Source organism: Pteropus vampyrus, unplaced genomic scaffold (assembly GCF_000151845.1).
Source record: "Pteropus vampyrus isolate Shadow unplaced genomic scaffold, Pvam_2.0 Scaffold57, whole genome shotgun sequence".
In the NCBI taxonomy this organism is placed as follows: domain Eukaryota; kingdom Metazoa; phylum Chordata; class Mammalia; order Chiroptera; family Pteropodidae; genus Pteropus; species Pteropus vampyrus.
In genome coordinates this window covers 7547380-7573785 of record NW_011888838.1, presented here as the reverse complement: position 1 = coordinate 7573785, position 26406 = coordinate 7547380, and the positions used below count along the sequence as shown (strand labels likewise).

The 26406-nt window shown below is 32.9% G+C and overlaps 1 protein-coding gene across 1 annotated transcript; it reads left to right on the top strand.

Moving 5' to 3' along the window:
* Nucleotides 1-8670: 8670 nt before the first annotated feature.
* Nucleotides 8671-26022, top strand: LOC105292450 (sulfotransferase family cytosolic 1B member 1). The gene is made up of 7 exons (XM_011360673.2): nt 8671-8835; nt 9114-9242; nt 13504-13601; nt 15277-15403; nt 16023-16117; nt 20019-20199; nt 25909-26022. Exons 1-7 carry the CDS (start codon nt 8688-8690, stop codon nt 26019-26021), a joined length of 891 nt encoding a protein of 296 aa, XP_011358975.1. The 5' UTR covers nt 8671-8687; the 3' UTR covers nt 26022.
* The last annotated feature ends 384 nt before the right edge of the window (nt 26023-26406 follow it).

Here is a 26406-nt window from a genome sequence, read left to right as displayed (position 1 = left end):
CTATCTTAATTCCTGCCTTCTCAGGTAGATGAGTTATGATGACACAAAAAATTTCAGGGAAGTGACTCTTACCATTATTTCTATCACAGGTGGAAAAAGATGGCCCAGTGCTCAAGAAGGGAAGTAAATAGTTGCAAGGAAGACTGGTTTCTTCTTGGACTCATAAAAAGGGTAACAGAAAAATATTATATGTGCAGAAGCCTCTGTCAGAAGACCAAAAAAATTTGGAGAACATAAATAAATATGTATTAGGATATATTTTTTATTAAATTTATTGGAGTAACATTGGTTAATGCATACTCCTGGATAAGGAAAATAAAAACAAATTGTCCTCAAAATGTAAAAGAGAACTAGAAAAAGCATCATAATCTGAGAAAAACTGTCATCACTTTTGTCTTAAGTTAAATATAGACAAAAATAGCATTTCCAGTTTCAACCCTTCTTCTCACTTTCCATTTTTCAACTTGCTCTTAAAAAATTTAGAACATTTATTCAGTAGTACTAGGTTCACAACTTGAGGGTATTATTTTTATAAAAATGCAGTGAAAATAATATGTACTGTATTCATTATAAGCATGTGTGGCTACAATTTAGAGGCCCTTTTCCTCACCAACGCATTTATAAAAAGTATGAATTTAGCTTTTTTTTGTATTTGTTTTGAATATGGAATTATTTTAAAACATAAGACATGGTTTCTGTCTTCAAAGAATTTATCTTCTTGTAAGATAAATAATAAAAAATTAAAATACACCTATAAATATTAGGCTATTATGCAAAGCTAAGTTGCATGCCACAATTCCTGTGACAAAAGTAAAAAAAATTAAAATGGCAACTTGGGGAAATAGTTATCCCATTTATGGAAGAAAAATTACAACGGTTCTTACTGTAGAAAGAGTGCTTAAAATCATAAGAATGTAAATATTTCAATACAAAAATAGCAAAAGATTAATAACAGTTTGCCTATCTTCTAAAAAAAAAAAAACCACTATTAAAGTGGAATAGCATAAAAAATGTCAAGCTCTGATGTAATTAAAGAAATACCAACCAAAATGAGATGACAATTTTTGCCTATAAGATTATGCAACATCACGAAAGTTTCCAAATCAAATGTTAGTCACTAGGATGGATAAAAGGTGCATTGATATTCTGCTGATGAGAATTTAAATTGGTACAAACTTAAAAAGTACATATTTTTGATTTAGCAATTCTGCTTCTAAAATTTTTTTCAGAAGTAGGAAATAAGTTTTCTTAATAGTGAAATCCAGTTTAAAACTAGTATGTATAATAAAATATCTTTTTGGGGAAAATATGTGTAAAATCTTTTAGAATATTTTGTAAATTCTCAATTATTAATTGTGGTTGTTTCTATGGGTAAAATTTAGAAAAAAATTAAATCCATATCTTCTGGATTTTCTAGAATTATCTAGTACCATGCATATATGATTTTTATAAATGGAAAAGCAAATATTTAAAAATTTTGAATGCCTCTAAAACTTTATCTTTTCCATCTACTACAAAATAATTTTGTATTTTTTATTTAACTCCTCATTGAAACTATTTATTTGTTTGTTTGTTTGTTTGTTTTACTATATGCTTAATGACACTGAAAGAATCCAAACTTCTTAAATGCTGGTTAATATGCATACAGCACACTTTTCAGGGGAAAAAAAATGCATCTCTCTGTTAAGTCTTAGTTTCTCTTCCATCTCTATTATTCTTTGTTAAGGCTACATGACTTGGAAGTCACAAGTGGTTTTCTTATTCATTACCTAATATTTGTAAGATTATAAGATCTTAACAAATCATTTAGAATTTCTGAATCTCATGGGCAAAACTTGATCTATTAACAGATTGAGAATGCCTTCAATAAATAATCAGCAAGGCAAACAATGCCTTTTTATTTTCCTAGTGTAGTGTCGGGGACATGATAGGTTAGATAACTGAATAAATAATGAATGGACAGATGTATTAATAAATGAATTAACCATAGTATATTAGTATCTCCCTTAAAGCAAGAGCAAATTTTCATTTGCAGTTCCCTAAGTATGGTCCTCAAATCAGTAGCATCAGCACCACCTGGGTGCTTGTTTGAATTATAAATTCTAAGGCTCCATCCCAGGCCAACTGGTGCCCAGTAATCTGTGTTTATCAAGCCCTCCAAATGATTCTTAAGCATGCTAATATATAAGAATCTCTTTCTTAGGTTGTTTCCAATTAGTATATGCTGATTGGAGTTTGATAAGTTCATTGATAATGTGCTTGCTGGACAACTCATGAATATCTAAATAGGGTTTTTCTGAAATTAATTAATGTAGCAAAAATTTGCAAATTACATTTCTTGGCATGTGCCTTACAAAAGTGTTTATGTTGTTTGAGGCTTACAGTTGGTTGTTAGTACTTAAATATTTAGAATTTGGACATTTCACAAAAAGAATTTAGATCTCTAATAATGTTTATCTGATTTTCTTCATGGTAAGAATACGTTAGACCTCAGCCCCTGCAGCAGCATCATCACATTATTTTCTTAATAGACTGTATATTAGTTTATCATCTTGCTTGTGGTTTTGTCTTTCTTAATATCAAGCTGTTTCATGAACAGTCTATTAATGCATGATTGATTCATTTTTCCAGTTTGTCTGGAACATAATTATTCATAGCACCTTGCTTATTTCCAAAGTGTTTTGGTTTCGATGATGACTTATAAGTGACCCTGTTCATAGGTATTTGCTTTTGCAACTCCAGACACACATCAACCTTTCTTAAAGTTATGATTGCAGATCCTCTAATAAGAGATGAAAGTAAACGTGACCCTTGGTATGCGGAGAGAAAAGGGGGCATAAATTGGTGATGGTACTAAAAATTGTCCATGGGTCAGTTTTTATTTTCTTTATAAATATAAGGATTTTTTAGAGAGGGAATATTGTTGATGATAACATCTTTATTATTATTTTACACGACACTCTAAATTTAATCTTAAACTTCTCATAATGTCCACAGTTTCTTCCAAGCCACTAATTTAATCTGTTTTGCTGCAATTTTCCCATGGGGGAAAAAAAAAAGTTAAGTTCATATTGAAGCAGTTGATTGAGCTTTCATTCTTTAAAAAAATAAAAGGTCATTAGTATATTTTCTAAAGATTAATTAATTTATTATTTCAGAGATTTGTTCTTTATTTGGAACATTATTTTTCTTCATGGGAAAAAACTGACAATTCAGTCCAAATAAAGAAATCTCACCAAATTAATATCAGTATAGTACAGTGAATGTTCAATATTTTTCTCCTTAAAAAAAGTTTTGCTTTTGAAGGGATGTGACAATCTATGGAGCTGCCCCAAGAGGGGTAGCTGTCATGTCCCTTTCTCTCCGCCACTTCCTGTTGCAACCAGTAAAGGCTATTTGTACTATAAAAAAAAAAAAAATAGAATCCTTTCTATGACATATTTCTTTTTATTTTATTTATTTATTTTCCCAAGGATCAGCGATTTAATGATTCACTCCACAGATCAGAGATCAAAAGTACAGAGGAGGAGTAGACTGGAGACAGAGCTCAGTTGTTCTACTCTCCTCCTCGGCTTTCCCAGATGATCTTTACAATTGCCTGGTACTAGAAGGGACGCTGTTCTCAAGCCCAGGTAAAATCAAGGCCCTGTGGCCGGTCAGTGTGGAATGGAAGGCTTATAGGTTCCCCGATATACACAGACAAGGCCGTTCCTTCCATTGACGTGCTATGGTTGGGCAAGGGAGATAGTCAGACAAACTGCCCTCAGGAGGCAGGTTACACCTGACCAGGGGTTTGCATTCCAGGCTGGAAAAGGCCAAATAAAGCTTTATTATGGGTCCGGCAAAGCCTGAAGTCCAGGCAAAAGCTGGCTGGGTAGAGAAAAAATTGCAGGCTTTGGTAGGTCAGGAACCTATAAGCCTTCCATTCCACACTGACAAAGGACAGTTAAGGATGGTACATAGGCAGATGGCGAAGCTTGGAAAGACTACAGGAAAGGCCTAATGGTGCAGCTGGAGCCAAACAGACATAACTGTATGTGATTCAGCACACATACTCACCCCCTTAAGAGATTCATATGTTTGTGATTGAGGATTCTTGATGCCATTTCTGTGCCGTGTTTGGGACTGGTTGTGCGTGGTGTGGTTCTTGGACATGGCCATGTCTGCATGTGGAAGACTAAACTGGGCTTGTAGGCCAGGCCTACCTTTGCTGCTCTGGTCAAAGCCCATGGCTCCAGAAGTGCCAGGGTCAGGAAGAGAAAGTGGTATTTCTTTTTAAACAAATCTGTTAAACATAATAAGACCAATATTTAGAAGCAGGCTATACAATGGATACTGGTACATTTTGTGTGCCGCTTTGATATAAATTGTTATTCATGGTATTTGGTTTCTGCACAAAATATCATTACATTAGTACATAAACTCATACACATTTATCAGTGTGTACACTTTTGTGAAAACAAATAAACAAATAAGAATAACAAGAGACTAATTATTGTATGGAAAATTTCCTTATCAGGGCTTCTTTACCCTTCATATATCTGACACAACAAATTGAGTTAATGGACACACCTTCCTCTTTGTTGCCCAAACAGCATGACCCATATCTACAACATTGGGCCTTGTCATTTTTTCCTTATGATCTTAAGCTGCATAAACTCATATTACAAGATAATTTTAAAGTTGGCTTCAACTAAGATAAGTGACTTTTAATATTTTTGTTAGAATTTGCTTTTTCTTGTGCAGGCACAGAGAGGTTAAATTTGCAATTCCAATGAACAAAACTGATAAATTATTGAGTTTGGATATAAAACCGAAAAAGTAAGGTTCTAGAGCCCGTACTCTTGCCCACTAGGCCCTTCCTGCTACTTTCGGTGTGCCTGCTGTGGTTTTGGATAGCTTCACTAATAGTGGCTGGAAAGTACCATTGTCTGTTATACTGATAAGTTTAAGAGAATCCACAGGTCTCCAAACTCTGCCTGATATCAGGTTGTCTAGATGTCCATTAATACCTCGCCTATTTCAATTTGTTTTTAACTAACACTGAAAAAAATAATTTTCAATCACAGATTTGTATACCCAATTGAAAATATAATTTCCTGAACTTTTGTTTTTGGCGGTCCACTGCTACAGGTGATAGAACTATACTGACCTTGTGTCTTTGGAACATCTTATCTGATTGTATGGGTAGCCTGAAGGTGAAGTGATTTGTGGGCACCAGTGTCTTTAAGTGTCATCAAAAGGAAGAAAAAAGACTACCTTAGTCTACAGAGTCACAAAAATCATACAAAAAATGAACAAACTAGCTTAGAGAATATCTCAGAAAAATCAAATGTTCCAGATTCTCAAAGAGAGCCAGACTGATTTTTACATTATGGATTTTTATGCTCTCCAGATTATTGTACCAGACATCCTGAGGACTGTGGATCCCCATAATTGAAATGAAATACCACTATACCATGTATACGTAAATATTTTTCCTTTGTGTTCTTTCTCACACACTTCTACCCTCCATACAAATTAAAAATTAAATGCTAGTTGGCCAAAAAAGAAAAAAAGAAAAAAATTAAAAATCTGTTGGCAATTGCAAGATCTTTTAGAAACACAAATATGTCTTTAAAATTTCCTTAAAAATCTGTAATTAAGAATGTGCTCATTTCTTTCTGAGTTTTCTGACTTCCCCAGGCCTACGCAGATATAACCACTACAACAAAGACTTGATGATTGCAGCTGTATCTGAGTTTATGACAAATGACATTAACAAAAGGTTCAATACCAGAAACTAGATCATAAGAGAAGCTTATAGAGTGGTTGAGGTGTGTGTGTGAAAGGAACAGAAGCATATTTCTTCTCTTCCACACACAAGCTTCTTGTTTACTCCTTCTCTGTGTATCTGTGACTCAGCATAAAAAAAAAAAAAAATGTCGAGAGGTTGTAGAAATGATTAGAGTGATAGAAAACAAGTACATCCCGAAACCATTAGTTCAACCCTCTCTGTTTCTGCTGCCAAAATTTTTATTTCATCATCAGTATATGTTTGCTCTTTCCACGATATTGAGAACTCATGTTCTTTCGGATGAAAACACACACACACACCATGACTTTTCATCATGATCAAAATTAATAGAAGACATTCTTCTATACTGTAAAGAAGCAACAGTTTTCCATCCACTGACCTTTCATGTTCTTTCTCTATACATTTCTCTCAGATCTTTTGAAAGCCCCATGGGAACTTTCAAATCTAGGCAATCACTAACTTTGTTCCCTTGTGGCTATTACCCTGATCCATTTCCTTCTCAGTGCTTCCTGGCTCTGAGCAGGGCTTGCCTCTATGTGTATATATGTGTGTGTAGCTCAAACTTTTGATATCTTAACTGCCTGTGAAGTCGCTAACTACATTCAGATCATATCCTTGAACTTACTTTTTTCCCCTCCCTGGGCTCCCTAGCCCTGTTCTTCCAGCACTACCACCAGCTCCCAGGTTTCTTTCAGCAAGCGACAGCACCACTGACTAAAAATTTAAAAAGGGAATTAAATTGTCAGATAAAATTTACTTTTTAAATCTCTTTCCTTGAAGTTTTTGTCTTGCATTACAAAGGATTATGCCCTTTGAATGATTTCTGTTTTGAATATGTTTATAATTTGTATGTTTTTGCCTAATTCCAATTTTCCCACAGGAAACTCAGATATTGTTTATGCTATGCAGAATCTCTCAGAGTTCTCAATGACCACTTTTATTTTTCTAAAGCATGCCAGGATTGTCTTCTCATGAAACACTAAGCCTTATAAGGAGGAAAGGAATCCACTTCAAGTCCTCGCTTCTCTGCTCCCAACTTCTCTGCACCCCTATACACACACACACACATGCACACTACTCTAAGGCATTTTCGAGAATATAGACTATATTGTTTATTATATTTACTTAAGTATCTGGGATTTGATATGTACCAAATAAAGCTGGACATTGTATAAGGTGAAATAAAAGAAAGAATTATTTTTTCTCATTAGAAGAATCATTCAATTTTAATGTCAGATGACTTGGTTTTCCCTAAGAGGGCCATTGTATTTCACTTTTCTCTCTTTTTCCATTAATCTTATTTAAATCTTATTTAATCTTATTTAAAATCAAGTTTTCAACATTTTAACTTTCAGTCTATGGCTTAACTTAAATAGCAAGACTTGCTGTGTCAGGTAGGCTATAATATATAACCACATAAATTATTATTTCCTTGTAGGATTTAAAAGATTTTTATGACCTAATTTTATATTGGAAAGTAAATATCATTTATAAAGCATCTTCCAAGATATCTAGTTCAATGACATTAGTTATGTCTTCCAGCTCTCCCCCTTACACCCATCTCCCCATATAATTCTGAACTTGTCATCATCCACTGGTCACAATGAAGCAATGCTAATTCAGGACTAATCCTCCGAGGTTCCTGAATTGGTTACACCCACTTCCTAGATGTGACTAGTATGTATTCAGAATCAGCTGCCTTATTTTCATATTGTTACTCATAGCCATTCTTTTCTGATATTTTTGCAGTGTGAGAGCTTTTTGTCAGAAGGAAGTTCGTTTTGTTTTTCGTTTTTTTTTTCAAAGAAAAAGTTCATTATAAACTGTGACTAAGATAAATTAGAGACACTTTTTGACTCTGGGTCAAGCCCACTCATGGTACACTTGCATTGTGACCAAGTGAGTAGAGCTGAGAGAACTAAATCTGTTTCTGAGTTGCCACTCACTTGTTTTGTGTCTTTAAGCAGACTCTGCATATAGTCATTATAACTGTATTAAATATGTTTAAAAAGTTGAGACAGAAAAAATATAATCATGATCTTCTAAAGATGAAAACTACAACGTCTGAGGAAAAAAAAATGCTATTGAATGAGATTAACATCAGATTACACACTGCAGAAGAAAAGATTAATGAATAAGAAAGCATAGTATTAGATGTTATCCATAAAGAAATACAAAGAGAGAAAAAAGATTTTTAGAAATGAATAGTGCATCAGTGATCTATGGACAACTACATGGGACCTGGAATCTCAGAAGGAAGAAGGAGAGACAGAAAATACATTTGAAGGAACAATGACTATAAACCCACATATCTAAGAAGCTTGGTAAACCTGAAGCTCACACATACATACACACACCCATGAAAATAACCACACCAAGGCACGTCATAATTCAATTGCTCAAAATCAGTGATAAAAAAAAAATCTCACAAGCAGAAAGAGAAAATAGGTGCATGATGTACAGAAAAACAATGGAAGAAAGACAATAGATTTCCTAAAAGGAAAAATGAGGTAAACTGAAATGTAATGAAGGATGGATTTATTTTGTTTTAAGTCCAGATACCTTTTAGCATATTTCTGTGACATGTGATTTTTAATTCAAAGTAGGATATGCAGTTCCATTCCTTTCCAAAGCTTCCACTAATGACCTTTGTTCTGCTTGTCACTGAGCCAGTTGCTGCTCTTGCAATCTACAGCTTTACAACCACAAAAACGCCCTTTGTATTTAGATCTCTGTGTGCTCAGTTAAAGGCTAATTTTACTTTGTGTCAAGTTACAATATTTTAAGGATAAAATTAGCTACTCAGCTTCTGATTTTTATTCTCTTTATTTCTCCATGATTTGATTGTCAGTAAATATTCTATTAACTACTTGCACAATCTGATACAAAAATGATTTCACCACAAGACGTGCTGAGAAAAAATTTGAAGATGGTCCACAGTTATCCCATTACCTATGCTTTTGCGAACAACTTGGAAAAGTGTGAACAGTTCCACAGCAGACCAGATGACATTGTGATAGCCACTTACCCCAAATCAGGTGAGTTTTGTGGCCTGAAAATGCAGCTCTGACTTCTACCTTTGTTTCCTTAAAATCAACTCCTTTATAAAATCATTATCATCTTAAATAAAATTAGTATTTCTATTAGCCAGTCTAGCCATCTATTTCAAGTACATTAGAATGAGCATTTGGAGCATAGACAGGGAAACTGCAGAATTAAATTTCCAACAGAATGTATTAAGATGGCAGGCTTTCGACGAGTACTTTTTCCCTCAGATCCAGGTGACAGTTATAAAAAATGTTGCCTTTTGCCACAGGTACCACTTGGCTAAGTGAAATTGCGGACATGGTTCTAAATGATGGAGATGTTGAAAAATGTAAGAGAGATTTTATAACTGTTAAAGTTCCAATGTTGGAAATGGCTATCCCTGGACTAAGAACTTCAGGTAATTTTAAACCATCTGGGAATTATAATTTTATAATATTATTCACACAGCATATTAATTATTATATTTTTGATTTCCATTTAAAGAAAATAGAATAGATTTGGTAACATAAAATGGAAGTTTGAAAGTACAATAACTAAGGCATACAGAGAAACCGTAATTTTAGTCCATTACATATCCGGGTATAATCAAAAATGGAAGAATTTTGTAGAAAACAACAAAATTGGCTGTTAACATAAAAATTTGACTGAAAACATAAAAAATGGTTCTTATCTTTTATTGACTTTTTTGGTGTAAAATTTGGCAGATTAGAGCAATAAGCTCTTAATTTAAGACATTGTTATAGATAAATACATAAGTAAATAAGTACCAACTCCTCTTAAAACATAAAATTTATTATTAATACAATTCATATTTTATTCCACAAATAATTATTTAGTGTTCTAAAAATGATGTACTACAAATCAGTAGTTATAAAATAGTCAAGAGAATACACAACTGAACATAAGGAATACAGTAAATAATATTGTAATTACTATATATAGTGCCAGGTGGGTACTAGAGTAATTGGGAAGGATCACTTTGTAAATTATATAAATGTCTAACCACTATGCTGGACATCTGAAACTAATATAAAACAATATTGAATGTCAACTGTAACTGAAAATTAAAAAAAAAAATTTAAAGTATAATAGGCTAGATATAAAATGATTAGCAAATCAGATGTCTTTTCTCCAAGTTGCTTAAAATAATGTTGCAACATTAACTAAGTAAATAAACTAACAATATATATTATTATTAGTCTTATGTATCCAAGAACAGGGCTCTATGAAAGAGAACAATAAGAGAGTTTACTTTAGATTGGACAATTAAGGATATCTTCTCTGAACTGAGACCTATGGCCATGCACATAGTTGGAGAAAGCATATTTCAAGAAAGCGAAGTATTTATTATAAAGGTCTAGATTCAGAAAAGACATTGGTATAGTCCAGGGACTAAAAAACAGCTACTATAATAGCCAACAACAGGAATAACAATAAAAGAAGAGTAAAGTGAAATACAAAACAATTGACAACTAGACAGGGACAGATCGTGTAGGGCTTGCAATTCTTAAGAAATATATAGTTAACTAAGAGAGAATTAGAAAAGTAAGATGTCCTGTAGGCAAGTGAGAAGGGTGTAAGATGTTCATAGCAGCATTACTCATGGTGGCCAGGACATGGAAGCAACCGAAGTGTCCTAGATGATTGGATAAAGAAGCTATGGTATATATATACAATGGAATATTACTTAGCTATAAGAAGAGATGAAATATTGCCATTTGTGACAACATAGATGGACCTCGAGATAATCATGCTAAGCGAAATAAGCCAGACAGAAAAAACCAAAAACCACATGATATCACTTATATGTGAGATATAAACCTAAAAGCAACAAGCAAATATGACAAACAAACAGAGACTTATGGACATGGACAGTAGACTAGAGGTTACTAGAGGATAAGGGAAGAGGGTAGAGGGGTGAGGTAGATAGGGATAAAAGGGGTAAATATGTGATGACAGAAAATCTAACTCCGGTCAGTGAACACACAATGCAATATGTATAAGACATACTGTTGAATTGTACACTTGAAACATTGGATTTCGTTAACTAGTGTTAGCATAATAAATAATGGTGAAGAATTAAAGAAGTACAAATTAGTAGCTGATAGCTGGTCATGGGGATGGGAAGCATGGCATAGAGAATGTAGTCAGCAGTATTGTAATGGCTATGTGCAGAGCCAGAGGAAAGAGAAATGAGGCGGATTGTTCCATAAACTATATAAATGTCTAACCAATGTACTGTATACTTGAAACTAATAATAAAATTAAATTAAAAAAAGAAAAATCTACATTTAAGTGGACCCAAGCAAAAAATTAAAATAAATAAAATAATGATGATGATGATGATGATGATAAAAGTGAGGCCTGGTTTTCCAGTGCTGCTGGAAACCTGGGATAAGAAGAAGTATGGTGGTGAAATTGTATACCAGTTTAAAAGCAGAATCCAAATTCTCTCCCCTGCTGGAGCTAATTACTTATAGGCAGAGAAGAACCAACTGGGAGGATGTCATTCCTTCTGCATGGTTGCCAAAAGTCAGAGGACAGATGCTAAAACTTGGAACTAAAGGATTATTCTGGGGCAAGCAACCAAAATGAGTGCAAGAGTGAGTAAAGACTACAGAGCCATAGAAAAGTATAAAATAAAATTTAAAAAGTGATAGAATCAAAGTAATTGGGAGTCAGGGAGTTAGGTAGTATTGGTGGGAGACAGAGTATGTGAAGTTTATCAAGTGAAGGAGGATAAACTGACACTCAGATTTACTCTGGAGCCTGAATGTGAATACATTCATATTTGGGCATGTAAAAGGTTAATTTAAAGAACCTCATATGTAATTGCAAAACAATTACAAGACAGAAGAGGCCGAGAAATCTTTCAATGAAGTTGAGGGAAGGATGAGGAACAACAATATGGGGAAGACTTCATAAAAGAAACAGGAATAAAAGTTTGTGGCATGGCATTGAGGAATAGTGAGTGCAAGATTATGATTTCTCTCCACATGCTGAGTAAAGTGGCTGCAACTACCAGGTCAGTAGAAGCATTATGAGATACCTGGTGAAATTTTATAGATGTATAATTAATATTTCCATATAAAATTCAGGTTACTCAATTAAATTTGAAATACAAATAGCTATTTTATACAGTATAAGTTTCTCCCAAATAGCATGGGAAATATTTATACTAAAAGGTATCTTCTGTTAATCTGAAATTCAAATTTAACTGAGATTTTTACATCTCTATCTCCTAAGTCTGCCAACCCTATCTTCATTAATATTAAGGGGTTCTTCTTCTTAATACAATGATCTGTTATGCACTACTCTCTACAGAACATTTGTTAGTGAACAAAATAAGCTACATCTCTGCTCTCATGGAATCTCTATTCTAGTGTCTGCGTTTAAGGGTGAACATAGGGGAGATGCATGGGAACTGACAATAAACAAATAAATAAGTAAATTATGAAACAAAAATAAGTGCTATATATAACATTTTAGCAAAGTGTTTTAATAGACACTGAGTGGCTTTTAAACATATGTAATAAATTTTTGTAAGCAATTGAAGCATAAGATTGCTTTTAAAGAGTGAGTCATACAATTTTGGGCAGGTATACCTTCATATGCAAAAGGTGGAAAGATAATGTAGGATTAATAGGTAATCTAGAGGTTAGACTGGATATAAGTAATGTTGTAAAAAAGTATGCATAGAACTTTAAGATTTATTGGATGTGAAACCTGAAGGAGGAGACAATAATAATTGAGATAATAGGGGTTGGTGACTCTGTAAGGAATTGGCATCTTTAACAGATATATCTGGGATATGATAAAGGCTGCTGAGTCCATTAAAGGAATAGTAAATGAAAAGGGTTAGCCAGCTCTTCCTAGTCTATGTCAGAAATCATCTGAGTATGCCTTTACCTCAAAAGTGCCTTCAGACTGGCCAGGTCACTATGAAGCGAGATCCATGACCCTAGGTTCTTCTTGGCTCTAAATGTAGAAATAAATGGATTTCTGTCTTAGGCAAGTTCATATATCTTTTATCCAAAGACTTAATATGAAACCAAGTTCTACCACATACTAGTTGTCTGACTATGGAGAGTTCAGCTAACACCTAAAATTTACAGAACATTTTCATTTTGCATAGATATGTAATATATGACATGTAAAGAAAATAATGAAAATGCAGATACAACAGCTAATGCTATACAAAAATCATATCATCTATACTATAATGGCTGATGCAAAGCAATAGCTGATATGAGAATTACTAGTTATTGACATCTCTTTGACATGCAGGAAACATTTTCATAATTATTTATAATATGCACAGGTATTATAAAACTCTGAAGTGCTAAAGTTGGTATTATTACTCCTCATTTTGGAAGTGGAGAAAGCAAAACATAGAGACTAGGATACTTTCAAATGTCTCACAATGAGAATGTGATAGAGTTAGGATTTGAATCCAAGGCTAATCTCAGAATTTATGCCCTTAACCATTATCCAATATTGCCTCTTAGAATCCAGGTAAAAAATGTCTACGATTGGTTTAAAATTTCGCAGCATTATATACTGCTCAAAAATATTTTGAAAGCTTGGTCGAGAAAATCAGGAAATGCAGGCTCCTTAGAGACTCTAATATCTCTATATAACAGACTAAATTTTTCCAGGTTTAGAACAACTAGAGAAGAATCCATCACCTCGCCTTTTGAAGACACATCTACCAGTTGATCTCCTTCCAAAGTCTTTCTGGCAGAACAACTGCAAGGTACTCTAAATTGCTATTCAATTTCTTTCTGTAACCCTATCCTTTTACTCTCTAAAGTAGTAAATGATTGCTCAAATGTTTGATTTACCTGCTACCTTGAGAACTGATCTCTATAAGAAAGGATTTTAATAAAAATGTTTAAATTACTTTAGTCAAAATCTCCATAATCATTTTCCAAAGTTATGTAGTAACAAGATTCTCATCTCAGCATAATAATTGTTACTATTAATCCCTAGCTATCCCTAGATATTTTGGCCTTCTCTGAAAATTCAATATAATGATGTCTATTTTTATTTGATTGTTTGGTAAAATTCTCCAGTGAAAAACTTATGCCTAGATATTTGTTTTGGAGGAACTTTTAAATCTGAAATTCAGTTTCTTCAATAGTTGTGGGGCTATTCAGATTATCTATTATCTATTTCATCTTAGCTGATTTTTGCAAGTTTGCAATGTGTGAGGAATTTTAAGTTGCTGAATTTTGTAATGAAAAGTTGTTCATAATATTCCTTTCTTATTCTCTCCTTTAACAGACTATTTTTTACAGATATTTTAGGTTCACAACAAAACTGAAAGGAAGGCAGAGATTTCCCATACAACCCTTGCCCTCACACATGCTTAGACTCCCCATGATCAACATCTCTGACCACAGTGGTACATTTGTTACAATTGATTAACCTACATTGACACATTATCACCCAAAGTCCATGATTTACATTAGAGTTTACTCTTGGTGTTGTACATTCCATGGACTTGAACAAATGTATGACATATATATTCACCATTATAGTACCATACAGAATAGTTTCACTGCCCTGAACATCTCTGTGCTTCACCTATTATCTTCCCTTTGCCCCAAACTTGGTAACCGCTGATCCTTTTATTGTCTCCATAGTTTTGCCTTTTCCAGAATGTCACAGAGTTGGAATCATATAGTACGTAGCTTTTACGAATTGTATTCTTTCACTTAGTAATACGCACTTAAGATTCTTCCGTGTCTTTTCATGGCTTGATAGCATATTTCTTTTTTCTGCCGAATCATATTCCATTGTCTGGAGGTTCCACAGTTTATTTACCCATTCATCTACTGAAGGACATCTTGGCTGCTTCCATGTTTTAGAAATTATGAGTAAAGCTGCTACAAATAACCATATGCACCTTATTTTGTGTGTACCTGATTTTTCAACTCCTTTGTGTAAATACCAAGCAGTACAATTGCTAAATTATATGGTATGAGTATGGTTTGTTTTATAAGAAACTGCCAAAGTGTCTTCCAAAGTTGCAGTACAATTTTGCATTCCCACCAGCAATGAGAGTTCCTGTCATTCTATATTCATAGTAGGATTTGCTGTTCTGAATTTTGATCATTCTAATAATTGTGGAGTGATGTCTCATTGTTGTTTTAATTTGCATTTCCCCGATGACATATGATGTGGAGCATCTTTTCATACTTTTATTTGTGTCTTCTCTCTCTTATTTTGTCAGTCTTGCTAGCTGTTTATCAATTTTACTGATTTTTTTTTAAAGAGCCAACTTTTTGTTTGATTAATTTTCTCTAATATTTTCCTGTTTTTTCATTTCATGGACTTCAAATATTTTACTTTCCTTGACTATACATTTATTATTTTTTCTTTAATAAAATACCATCTATTTGGTTTTCTTTCTGCTTATCTTTCAGATGATTTATCTGGCTCGAAATGCCAAGGATGTTGCAGTCTCATATTACCATTTTGACTTAATGAATAATTTGCAACCTTTTCCCGGCACCTGGGAAGAATATCTGGAGAAATTCATTACTGGAAATGGTAGATAGGCCTTGGCTTAAAACCACTAAGTAATTTGTTATGTTTAACAATACCATTAACTATGATATCACTTTTCATTTCAAAATACTTATTTTCTAAGTCAGTAACAACTACATTCAAATACCATTTAAAAATTAAATAAAATATGTCTAATATTTTGCTATGGAATTCAGTATATAAAGATTGGTTTAATGAAAATATTCTCTAATCTCTTTTCGGTTGCTAGAAATCCAGTCTCGCTTTCTACTCACAGTAGAAATTCTTTACCTCACCTAAACTATTAATAAAATCTGTTATACTATTTGTAGTAGTTACTTAAATAGTTGATATGAGTACTTCATAAAAGAATAGTTTCCTTTTGTGTGAGGCTAAGTGTAACCTATTGGAAGTCAATGTATTTTTAGTTGAAATGTTTCCTTTGTAGTTTATATTTTTTACTTTTATTGTTTAATCTGCAAAGTTCATATTTTGCAGATTATATATATTTTTAAATTGACCTTATATTCTCAGTTTCCTTGATTACTAAATTCCACAAAACGTTTTATAATCTGACACTGTTTAGAAACAAATTTTTAATTTTATGAGTGATTATGGAAATGGACTGTCTTTCTGGTTTTAGTGGCCTATGGTTCCTGGTTTAATCATGTTAAGAGCTGGTGGAAGAAAAAAGAAGAACACCCAATACTTTTCTTGCACTATGAAGATATGAAAGAGGTAAAATAGTAGAAATTCATTCTGGATAATTCCACTACATCTTGGGACAAAAGGATTATATATTTTTTTCAACAATCTAAGAAGTCCAAAATAACATGATTGTTTTGCCTTTACTCTATTTCACCATGCCTGCTTACCCAAATCTTGCTAAGATCATTTCTAATTGTTAAATCAATGACATCTTTCTTCCTCTTATCCTTTCAAACCATTATGTTTATTTTGAGCACATTTTCTTTTTGAAATTCTTACATTTAACAGGTTATCACACTCTCATGGTTTTCCTATAGATCTCTATCATTTAGCCATTTTTTAAAGCTGTTTGCTATATTTTGGTACTCATGTTCATGTCCACTATTGCCAAAACTATTTATATGCTAATGACTTCCCAAAACTCCATTTTAAATTTTCCCCCAAATTCAATCCCCTGCTTTTATTAAAATGACCCTCAAATTTAACATATTCAAAATAAAACTCATCTTACTTCTCTCTCTCCAATATATACTCCTTTTCTTCTTCTCTTCTATCTTTTTGTTAATGATATTCATCCATTGAGTTTTCAAAGTTTCAAAGTAAAGTGTCCTCATTGGCTCCCATATAGTGGATATGGTTCCACTATATCCTGAACATCCCATGATATCTTTCAAATGTGCCCTCCCCTTTACTTTCTTACTACCTCCCTCTTAGTCAGGGACTCATAAGCATTCATTTAGTTTCCCATATGAACTAACATTAGTTCAAATACTACTGCAAAGTTCCAGGCTTATTCTGGGGCTATTTTACTTAAATTAGGAAAACACATACACACACACACACATGCACACACACACACACACACACACACACAATACATGCATGTGCACACACACACTCATCTGGGAAATATGTGGAAACCAAGTTCCTCTAGTTCTAAAAGCTGGAGCATACAAATAAGACTCATTTTAGACTTTCAGATTCTTGATGGAAGGCATGATATATATCATTCTTATGACTACATCTACAATACCTAATATAGCGCCTATCACATAAATAAGGGTTCGATGGTAACTATCGTATGAATAATTGATCGTTTGAATGAATGAATAAGTAAATGAGTGAGCAATAATAACAAATATTTAAGTGACATCAATTCTACTTTGCATAACAGAAATCATGCCCCCAGTAAAATCTTTCTTGCTCCAAATATTCCTGAGAAACTCCAGATTATTTCTTACATCTTATTAAAAAGAATTCTCTGAGTTTTTCTGCATCACAGACCCCCAATCTCTATCATACTTGTTTACAGCCCGTAGAGACTCTGTGGTCTAAACCTTACCAGTGTTTAAGGCAAATAATACACAGTGACAAAAATAAAATGTTTTTTAAAATTTAAAAAAATTTTCCCCCCTGACTTTATTGAAATATAATGGAAAATTAGTTGCTTGTATTTATATTGTACAATTCAATGAGTTTTTTTAAAAATTATAGTTAGCATACAATCATATATTAGTTTCAGTTGTACAGCATAGTGATTAGAGATCTATATATCTCATGAAATGGTCACTCCACTAAATCAAGTATCTCTCTTCTCTGTTACATATTATTTACAATATTGTTGACTATTTTCCTTATGCTACATTTTATATATCCATGTCTATTTTGTAACTATCCATTTGTACTTCTTAATCCCTTTACCCTTTTTCACGATCCCCCCTCCAACCTCTGCCCAACTAGTAGTCCTCAAAATATTCTGTTATCTATGAGTTTATTTCTGTTTTTGTAGTTTTTGTTTATTTTGTTCTTTAGATTCCACATGTACATGAAATCATGTGATATCTGTCTTTCTCTATCTGACTTACTTCGTTCAGCAAAATACCCTCTAGATCCATCAAGGCAATATCTTTTTCTATCCCCTTCCTCCTTTTAGTCTGTGTGTGTCTTTTAATCTGAAGTGAGTCTCTTGTAGGCAGAATTTCTAGGGTGTTGTTTTTATGAATGAGAGTTAAGTTCTGTACTCTTTACTTCCTGGATACCTGAGTAATAATTATTAGCTTTATGAAAGAGCAATTTTACCTTCTGAATATATTTCCTTTTCTCCACAGAATGGAAGAATACATTTCCTGGATGGGCTGGCACACAAATTCTAAATCATTCATCATGCTGTCCCCCACATGACACTCTCATGTCAGCTATTTCTCTTATTTAGCTGAGTTCCTCATTCAAATCAACTCATTCATATTGATTTATGGTCTGGCTGAACCAGACTTATAAGCACATCCAGATATTTTGAATCCCACTCAAATTGGCTACATACATCATACTTAAAAGACAATGTTTTTCCCCTGTCATGCAGTCATTTTTAGACAATGTTATATAAGAGGTTTAATATAACAATAGAACAAAATTATAATTACATATCAAGAATCAAATTCAAAGGGAAATCTAATAGTTTACATCAAGTTTATGAGTATCTGCATAAATTATCAACCAACTAGGTGAAAGAAATACAACAGAGGAAGATTCCATAGGAGTCAACACTCTGTACTTCTACTGGTTTATAGACTAACATCATAATTGATACTTTACCAGTGGCCAGATTCTCTCAAGACACTTTGAAACCCTATGAGAGTTTCATCATGCAGAAATTGTTCTCTATTTGCTTGTTCATTTATGTGTTTTCCTGGTACTGCTACTAACTTTTCTTTTGGCCTTTGCTCTACTATCATCATTTCTGAACTTTTACTCATCCTAATCACTGATATCTCTTAATTAGTCATCTCATTCTTCTCTCATTCAGGTCTGATTCATAAAATATTGCCATAACTTCCCTGCTAGGGAACTTTCTACCAAAACATACACTTGTGGTATATGCACACACATACACACATGTACACACACATACACAGAGTTAAAAAGACACATTATTAAATTCTGTTGCTTCCCTATGGAATTACAAATACAGTTCAAATTCTTCAGCAGGTTGTCTAAGGATGTTCTCAATTTTACCTCAGCTTATCTTTCCAGTTTTATAGCCTCTATTGCTCCTATGGAAGACTCCTATGGAAGACTCAAACTTAACTCCAACCATTTGCTTTTGTTTTTCCATGAACACTCTATAAGACATTAATAACCTCCAAGAGTTTTAACTGTTTTCTCTATTGGAAATTCACTCTTCAACACCTCAAAAGACCATGTGTTTTGGTAAATTCTGGTTCATCTTTTTCAGCTTAGTTATCACCTCCTCAAACTCTTTCTAGATATATTCATGTAGATTTTAGTATATCTCCTAAAAAATTACAGCTATTAAGTTTATGTTATTAAAACCTGGAAAATAATCCATTTCTCAGATTTTGTTCTTTTTATTCTCAATAGCTAATGAATAATTTAGGTTTGATATCTTTGTACCTTCATTAGTTTATTTTTAATAATTTTTGTCCAAGCAAGGTCTAATAAGTATTTACGCTTGAAGTTGTCCATAAATTTATTATTTTGTTTTTAAGTGTTCAAAACTATAAAGAAATTTTTATTAAAAATAGAAAAAAGTTACAGTAAGAATAGAAAGTATTGGGTCCTTAAAACAGGCACAGTTCAAATTTGATTATAAATCGAGCTTAAAATAACTGTTAAGATTGTTTTTCTCTACGTATTGTTAAGATTTAGCCCAAGGTTTGTTCTTGTACTTTGAAGGTAAACTGAAAATATAAAGTTTGAACAAACAAAATATTTCTACTCTGTTTTGGCTAAACATAAATTATTGATTTTTTTCATTTTTATGATTAACTTTTAAAAATTATTAATAGACCCAACCAAATATGTATTCAATATTCAGAATCAGCATTTTTAAAAGATTATAAATATCATATTTTTTATATTGTTAATGATTTGTTTACCATTTTCTGTGATATGTTTCTTTAACCATTAATAGAATCCAAAGCAGGAAATCAAGAAGATTACTAGATTTCTAGAGAAGAACCTGAATGATGAAATCTTGGATGATATCATCTATCACACTTCATTTGAAATGATGAAGAACAATCCTCTGGTGAATTATACACATCTACCAAACACAGTGTTGAATCACAGCAAATCCCCCTTTATGCGCAAAGGTGAACATTTTTCTGAGTTTAATTTCCCTTTTTACTTTCTTATGAATTACTCTAAAATAAGAATTAGTTTTGTGACTGCTACCAAATGTTAACTTTGAGTATTTGATACATATTTCTCCTTCTACTTACTAATATGCTAAATGGGAGAGATCTTGTCATTCTAATGTGTGTCAGTCTAAATTTATTTCTAAATCTTTACTCTTTATTTAAATTGGCATACACTTCCTTCTCATCTTTAGTCGCTCAGTACAGTACCATCTTCTTTAAAGACTCCATATTATTTAGAAAACAGTGGTTACTTTGTTAATAAGGATTCACCAAGAGAATAGACTTTTTTTTATCCTGTAGTAAGTTTTCGCTCCCTAAAAATACTGTCTGAGTTATAGGAAACATGGAATCTAAACTTAATTTTAAAAATGACAATACAGAAATATGGCATTCAGTGCTGAAATACAGCTTTACTTTTATTGAAGCAAATCCTGTGTATTGTGGCTCTTGTTATGATTTCTGTCAAAATGTTTTATTAATGATAAAAATAATGCATTAACAGAATATTAACTTAAACAAATTTGAGGAGTTATCCACCTAATAATGCCACCTTCTATTTTCAATATTCTCTATTAAATTGGACAGAAAGGAGGAGAGTTTTGGTTGGTGCACTGGGAAGTAAACATAACCTTAGGAATGTATTCTGCTTAAAAACATAGATGAAAACTCAATTTTGAAAGAGTTATATAGTTAATTTTTTTCTGAAACATTTTTCTCCAAATTCGTTAAAATGGCAAATAGTTTTAGTGTTTTAAAATTATACTTTTTTATTTTCAAAAATACTACCTTTAACTTTTCAATACTAACTCCTAGTATAAGAGCCTAAAGCAAATTTTTCATTGTAACTGATGCATTACAAGTTTGAACAAAGAAGACTAATACACACACTTTTTTAGTGGAAGACTCAGAAAAAAATCTTTATTAAACAAGACAAATTTTCATTATGCTAGATCATTGAATGTTAATTACCAGGAGAATTTTATCCAAAGTTATATGAAAGTTGATACCACGCATGATATCTCATTAGGGTATAGAAGTAGAAAAGATAAGCTCAATATCTGAATTCCACGGTTTTTCTAACTTCAACCTAAAAAAAGTACGTGCTGGTCTAATAAGAAAGACTGTCTTTACGTGCACTCCAGAAATGATAATAACATGTCCTTTGTGTCAGATTGAGCTGGGATTTACAACTTCCTGAATCTATGACTTTCAATACATTGATTAATCTGCCAAAACTCTGGTTACATCACTAAATATGGAGAAAATACTAACACCTATGGCATAAGTTTTTGGGAGGATGATGGTAAATAATATACAAGAACTTAGAATATTCTCCTGATCATAAATAATACATATAAAAGTAGTAAGTCTTATTAGTTTATTTATTTATTTATTTTAATTTATTTTTTTAATTGAAAAAATTATTTAAATTTTTTTCTCCGTCTACCTCCCACCTCTCCCCTCTCCCCTACCCTCAGGTAACCACTAAGTCCATTGTCCATGTCCATGAGTCTCTGTTTGTTTGTTCTGTTCCTTTGTTGCTTTTTTAAGTTTATTGGGATAACATTGGTTAATACAATTATATAATTTTCAGGTGTACATTATAATTTGACATCTATATATTGTGTGATTGCCACCGAGAGTCCAGTTTCCTTCAGCTACCATATATTTGATCCCCACTTCACCCTCTCCCAAGCTCCCTATATTTGACCCCGTTTACCCTGTCTACCTCTTCCCTCCTCCCCCACCACCTCCCCTCTGGTAACCACTAGTCCATTGTCCATGTCCCTGAGTCTCTGCTTGTCCTGTTCATTTGTTGCTTTTAGGTTTATATCCCACATATAAGTGATATCATGTGATTTTCAACTTTTTCGGTCTGGCTTATTTCGCTTAGCATGATTATCTCGAGGTGCATCTAGGTTGTCTCAAATGGCAGTATTTCATCTCTTCTTATGGCTGAGTAATATTCCATTGTATATATGTACCACAGCTTCTTTAGCCAATCATCTATCATAGGACACTTTGGTTGCTTCCATGTCCTGGCCACTGAACAGTGCTGCTATGAACATCGGTGTGCAAATATCTTTTCAGACATGAGTTTTCAAGTCTTTGGGATAAATACCCAGTAGAGAGATTGCTGGATCATATGCTAGATCAATTCTTAGTGTTTTGAGGAAACTCCATACTGTTTTCCATAGTGACTGTACTAATTTGCAGTCCCAACAGCAGTGTATGAGGGTTCCTATTTCTCCACATCCTCTCCAGCATTTGTTATTACTTGTCCTGTTGATTATAGCTATTCTAACAGGTGTGAGATGGTATCTCATTGTGGTTTTGAGTTGCATTTTCCTAATAGCTAGCAATGTTGAGCATCTTTTCATATATTTATTGACCATTTGTATGTCCTTTAGGGAGAAATGTCTGCTCAGGTCCTCTGCCCATTTCTTGGTTAGATCATTTGTTTTTTTGTTGTTATTGAGTAGTATGAGTTCTTTGTATATTTTGGATATTAGGCCCTTTTCGGAAGTGTTGCTTGCAAATATATTTTCCCATTCGGATGATTATTTCTTTACCTTGTTGACAATTTCTTTTGCTGAGCAGAAGCTTTTTAGTTTGATGTAGTCTCATTCATTTATTTTAGCTTTTACTTTCCTTGCCTTTGAGGTCAAATTCATAAAATCCTCTTTAAGTCCAGGGTCCTTGAGTTTAGTTTCTATGTTTTTGTCTATGCATTTTGTTTATTCCGGTCTTATATTCCGGTTCTTAATCCATTTTGAGTTAATTTTGGTGTGTGGTGATAGAAAACAATCTAGTTTCATTCTTTTGCAGGTGGTTTTCCAGTTTTCCCAGCACCATTTATTGAAGAGGCTTTCCTTTCTCCATAGTATATTTTTGGCTCTTTTGTCGGAAGTTATTTGCCCATATAAATTTGGGTTTACCTCTGGACTCTCAATTCTGTTCCACTGGTCTGTGTGTCTGTTTTTCTGCCAATCCCATGCTGTTTTGATTACTGTCACTTTGTAATTTAATTTGAAGTCGAGCAGAGTGATTCCTCCAGCCTCATTCTTTCTTCTCAGGATGGCTTTGGCAATTCGGGGTCTTTTGTGCTTCCATACAGATCTGATGATTTTTTATTCTATTTCTTTAAAAAATGTTGATCGGATTTTGATGGAGATTGCATTAAATCTGTATAATGCTTTAGATAATAAGATCATTTTAACTATGTTGATTCTTCCAATCCAAGAACACAGAATATCTTTCCATTTCTTTGTATTTTCTGTGATTTCTTTTAATACAGTCTTATATTTTTCATTATATAGGTACTTCATTAGATTTATTCCTAGGCATTTTATTCTTTTTGTTGCAATTTCAAAAGGAATTATTTTTTCCACTTCTTTTTCTTACACTTCATTATTAGAATATAGGAACACTATAGATTTTTGAACATTAATTTTGTATCCAGAAACTTTACTGTATTTGCTTATTGTTTCTAGTAGTGTTCTTGTAGAGTCATTAGGGTTTTCTATATAGAGAATCTTGTCATCCACAAATAGTGACAAATAGTGACAGTTTGACTTCTTTGTTTCCTATTTGGATGCCTTTTATATCTTTCTCTTGACTGATTGCACTCGCTAAGACCTCTAGTGTTATATTGAATAACAGTGGCAATAGTGGAATAACAGACTTGTCTTGTTGTTGATCTTAGAAGGTTTTTAGTTTTTCACCATTAAGTATAATGTTGACTGAGGGTTTTTTATATATGGCCTTTATTTTATTAAGGCATTTTTCTTCTATACCAATTTATTATTTTGATCATAAATGGATGCTGTATTTTGTCGAAGGCTTTTTCTGCACCTATTGATATAATCATATGATTCTTATTTTTTAATTTGTTTATGTAGTATATCTTCTTAATCTATTTGTGTATGTTGAACCATCCCTGTGCCTCTGGGATGAAGCCCACGTGACCCTGGTGTATAATCTTTTTAATATGTTACTGTATTCGGTTCACTAGTATCTTAATTAGAAATTTTGCATCTGTGTTCATGAGAGATATTGGTCTATAGTTTTCGTTTTTTGTGTTATCTTTACCAGGTTTTGGTATCAAGGTAATATTGATCTCATAAAATGAGTTGGGAAGTATTGCCTCCTCTTTGATTTTTTGTAAGAGTTTGAGGAGAATAGGTATTAAATCTTCTTTGAATGTTTGGTGGAATTCACTGGCAAAAGTCTTAGTTTAAATAGTTCATGATTCATCTATCCATTTATTCGTGTATGTATTCAATAAATATTTAAAGAATACTCCCTTGTTAATTTACATATAAGAAAGTTCTTCATGAACACCTATATTCAGCACGTATTCTCTAGATCTGGAATGTGCAAGGTTTAATGACACATGAATCTGCCTCAAGAAACTCATAATTTAATGCAAGAGTCATGCTGTAAATTGAAACTAAAAAGGGCCCGATGTGAAATATGACAAAAGGTTCAGGACTAGAGGCACTCAGTCTTGAAGGATGCCATGCTGGATAAACCAATGTCAATTTAGTCACACAATATTGAAGGTAGAGTGAGGATAGATGATGTCCAATGTTTACATACCTCAAATTGCCACAAAACAGAAAAATCTGGACTTTGATCAGAATTTATTTTATCAAAAAGTTTTTATACATTTCTTACTGTTGTGAAGTAAATGTGTTTGCATGTGCTATATGATTTATACTCAAATAGGTTATTGTAATAATTTATATATGACTCTTTATTGTTTAAATCTGGGCTGTTTTTAATGGCATCTTTACAGATGTACTATCCTAAATATACACTACTTCCATCTGGTAAACACAGAACAAAGTATAAAAACCAGGGAAACAAACTTGTTTAAGGAATTTTTGTTTTAATAGGATTTGAAATCTTTATCAAATCATCACGGGTTAATATAACTTGCAATTCAATAAGATATATTTAATATCTCACAATACAGCAAAAGTTATTCTTTCCCTTCAGGCACATTGGCAGTTTATTGAAATTTAATTTATAAGCAAGCATTCAAGTATGAGATTAAATAAATTTATATTGGAAAAGTTTTTATTTTGTAAAGATTATTCAGAAATGTTGTATGTTTGATGCTATTCTTATCTAAAATGTAAATATAGTATATGTCTAGTGAATTCAGAAATAACAAGTATCCTACAAGTATCATATCATCCTCATTTATGCATTCTGGGAAAATGATACTTATCAGCTTTCTATTTCATGGTTTGCTTGTGCTCATGACCAGTCCTTTGTACAGTTTCCAAAAGTAACTCATGAAATAAAATATGCCCCAACCACTTCCAGGGTCCAGTGGTAACCCCATGACCCAGGATAATTAGAAACACTAAAAGAATCTCTTTTAAGAAACTATTGTACAGCCTATAAATTTAGGCAACAAAATTAAACCTTCTCAGAATGTCTCTTTAAATGTCAGATTCTGTTTAGTTATAAGGCAACTTTCTAGATGGGTGGCATTAGCAGTCAAAGAGAAATGACATTTTAAAGTATTCAAATACAAGGAAATTCTTTCTTTACCGTTTCTAACTCTTTCTTTTGGTATATACTAGCTTTCCCTTCATAATGGAAATATTTTATTTCTTCATATGTTTTCATATTTGTTATTTTTAGGGACTACAGGTGACTGGAAGAATTACTTCACAGTGGCACAAAATGAGAAATTTGATGCCATTTATAAGAAGGAAATGTCTGGCAGTGCACTTCAGTTCCGCACAGAAATTTAAAGAGCCTGCGCTACAAATCTGAAAGAACTGACCTGTAATCTGCTGAAACAAGAGCAGTTATAACTTGACTTGGCTTTATAAAGGAGAAAATGCGCTTTTAAAACTTTGATTTTTTTCAGCGTCATTAATCAGTTTCCAGTTTTGCTCCTGACTCTGAGCTTCCAAATTCCCTAAAGTTAGGGCTAATTGTTATCTTTTCATAGGCTATCCCTGCCTTTTCCTATACTAGTACTAACAAGACAGTATTTTCCCTACCCAATCTCTATATATTTTGGCTTATAATAAAGTTCCCCTCCCTATCAACAGGACCTAGAAATGCTGTTTGCACTCTGACTGTATTTCCTAGTTCTGCCACAATTTCCTTTTGCTGAAAACTTGACCCAGG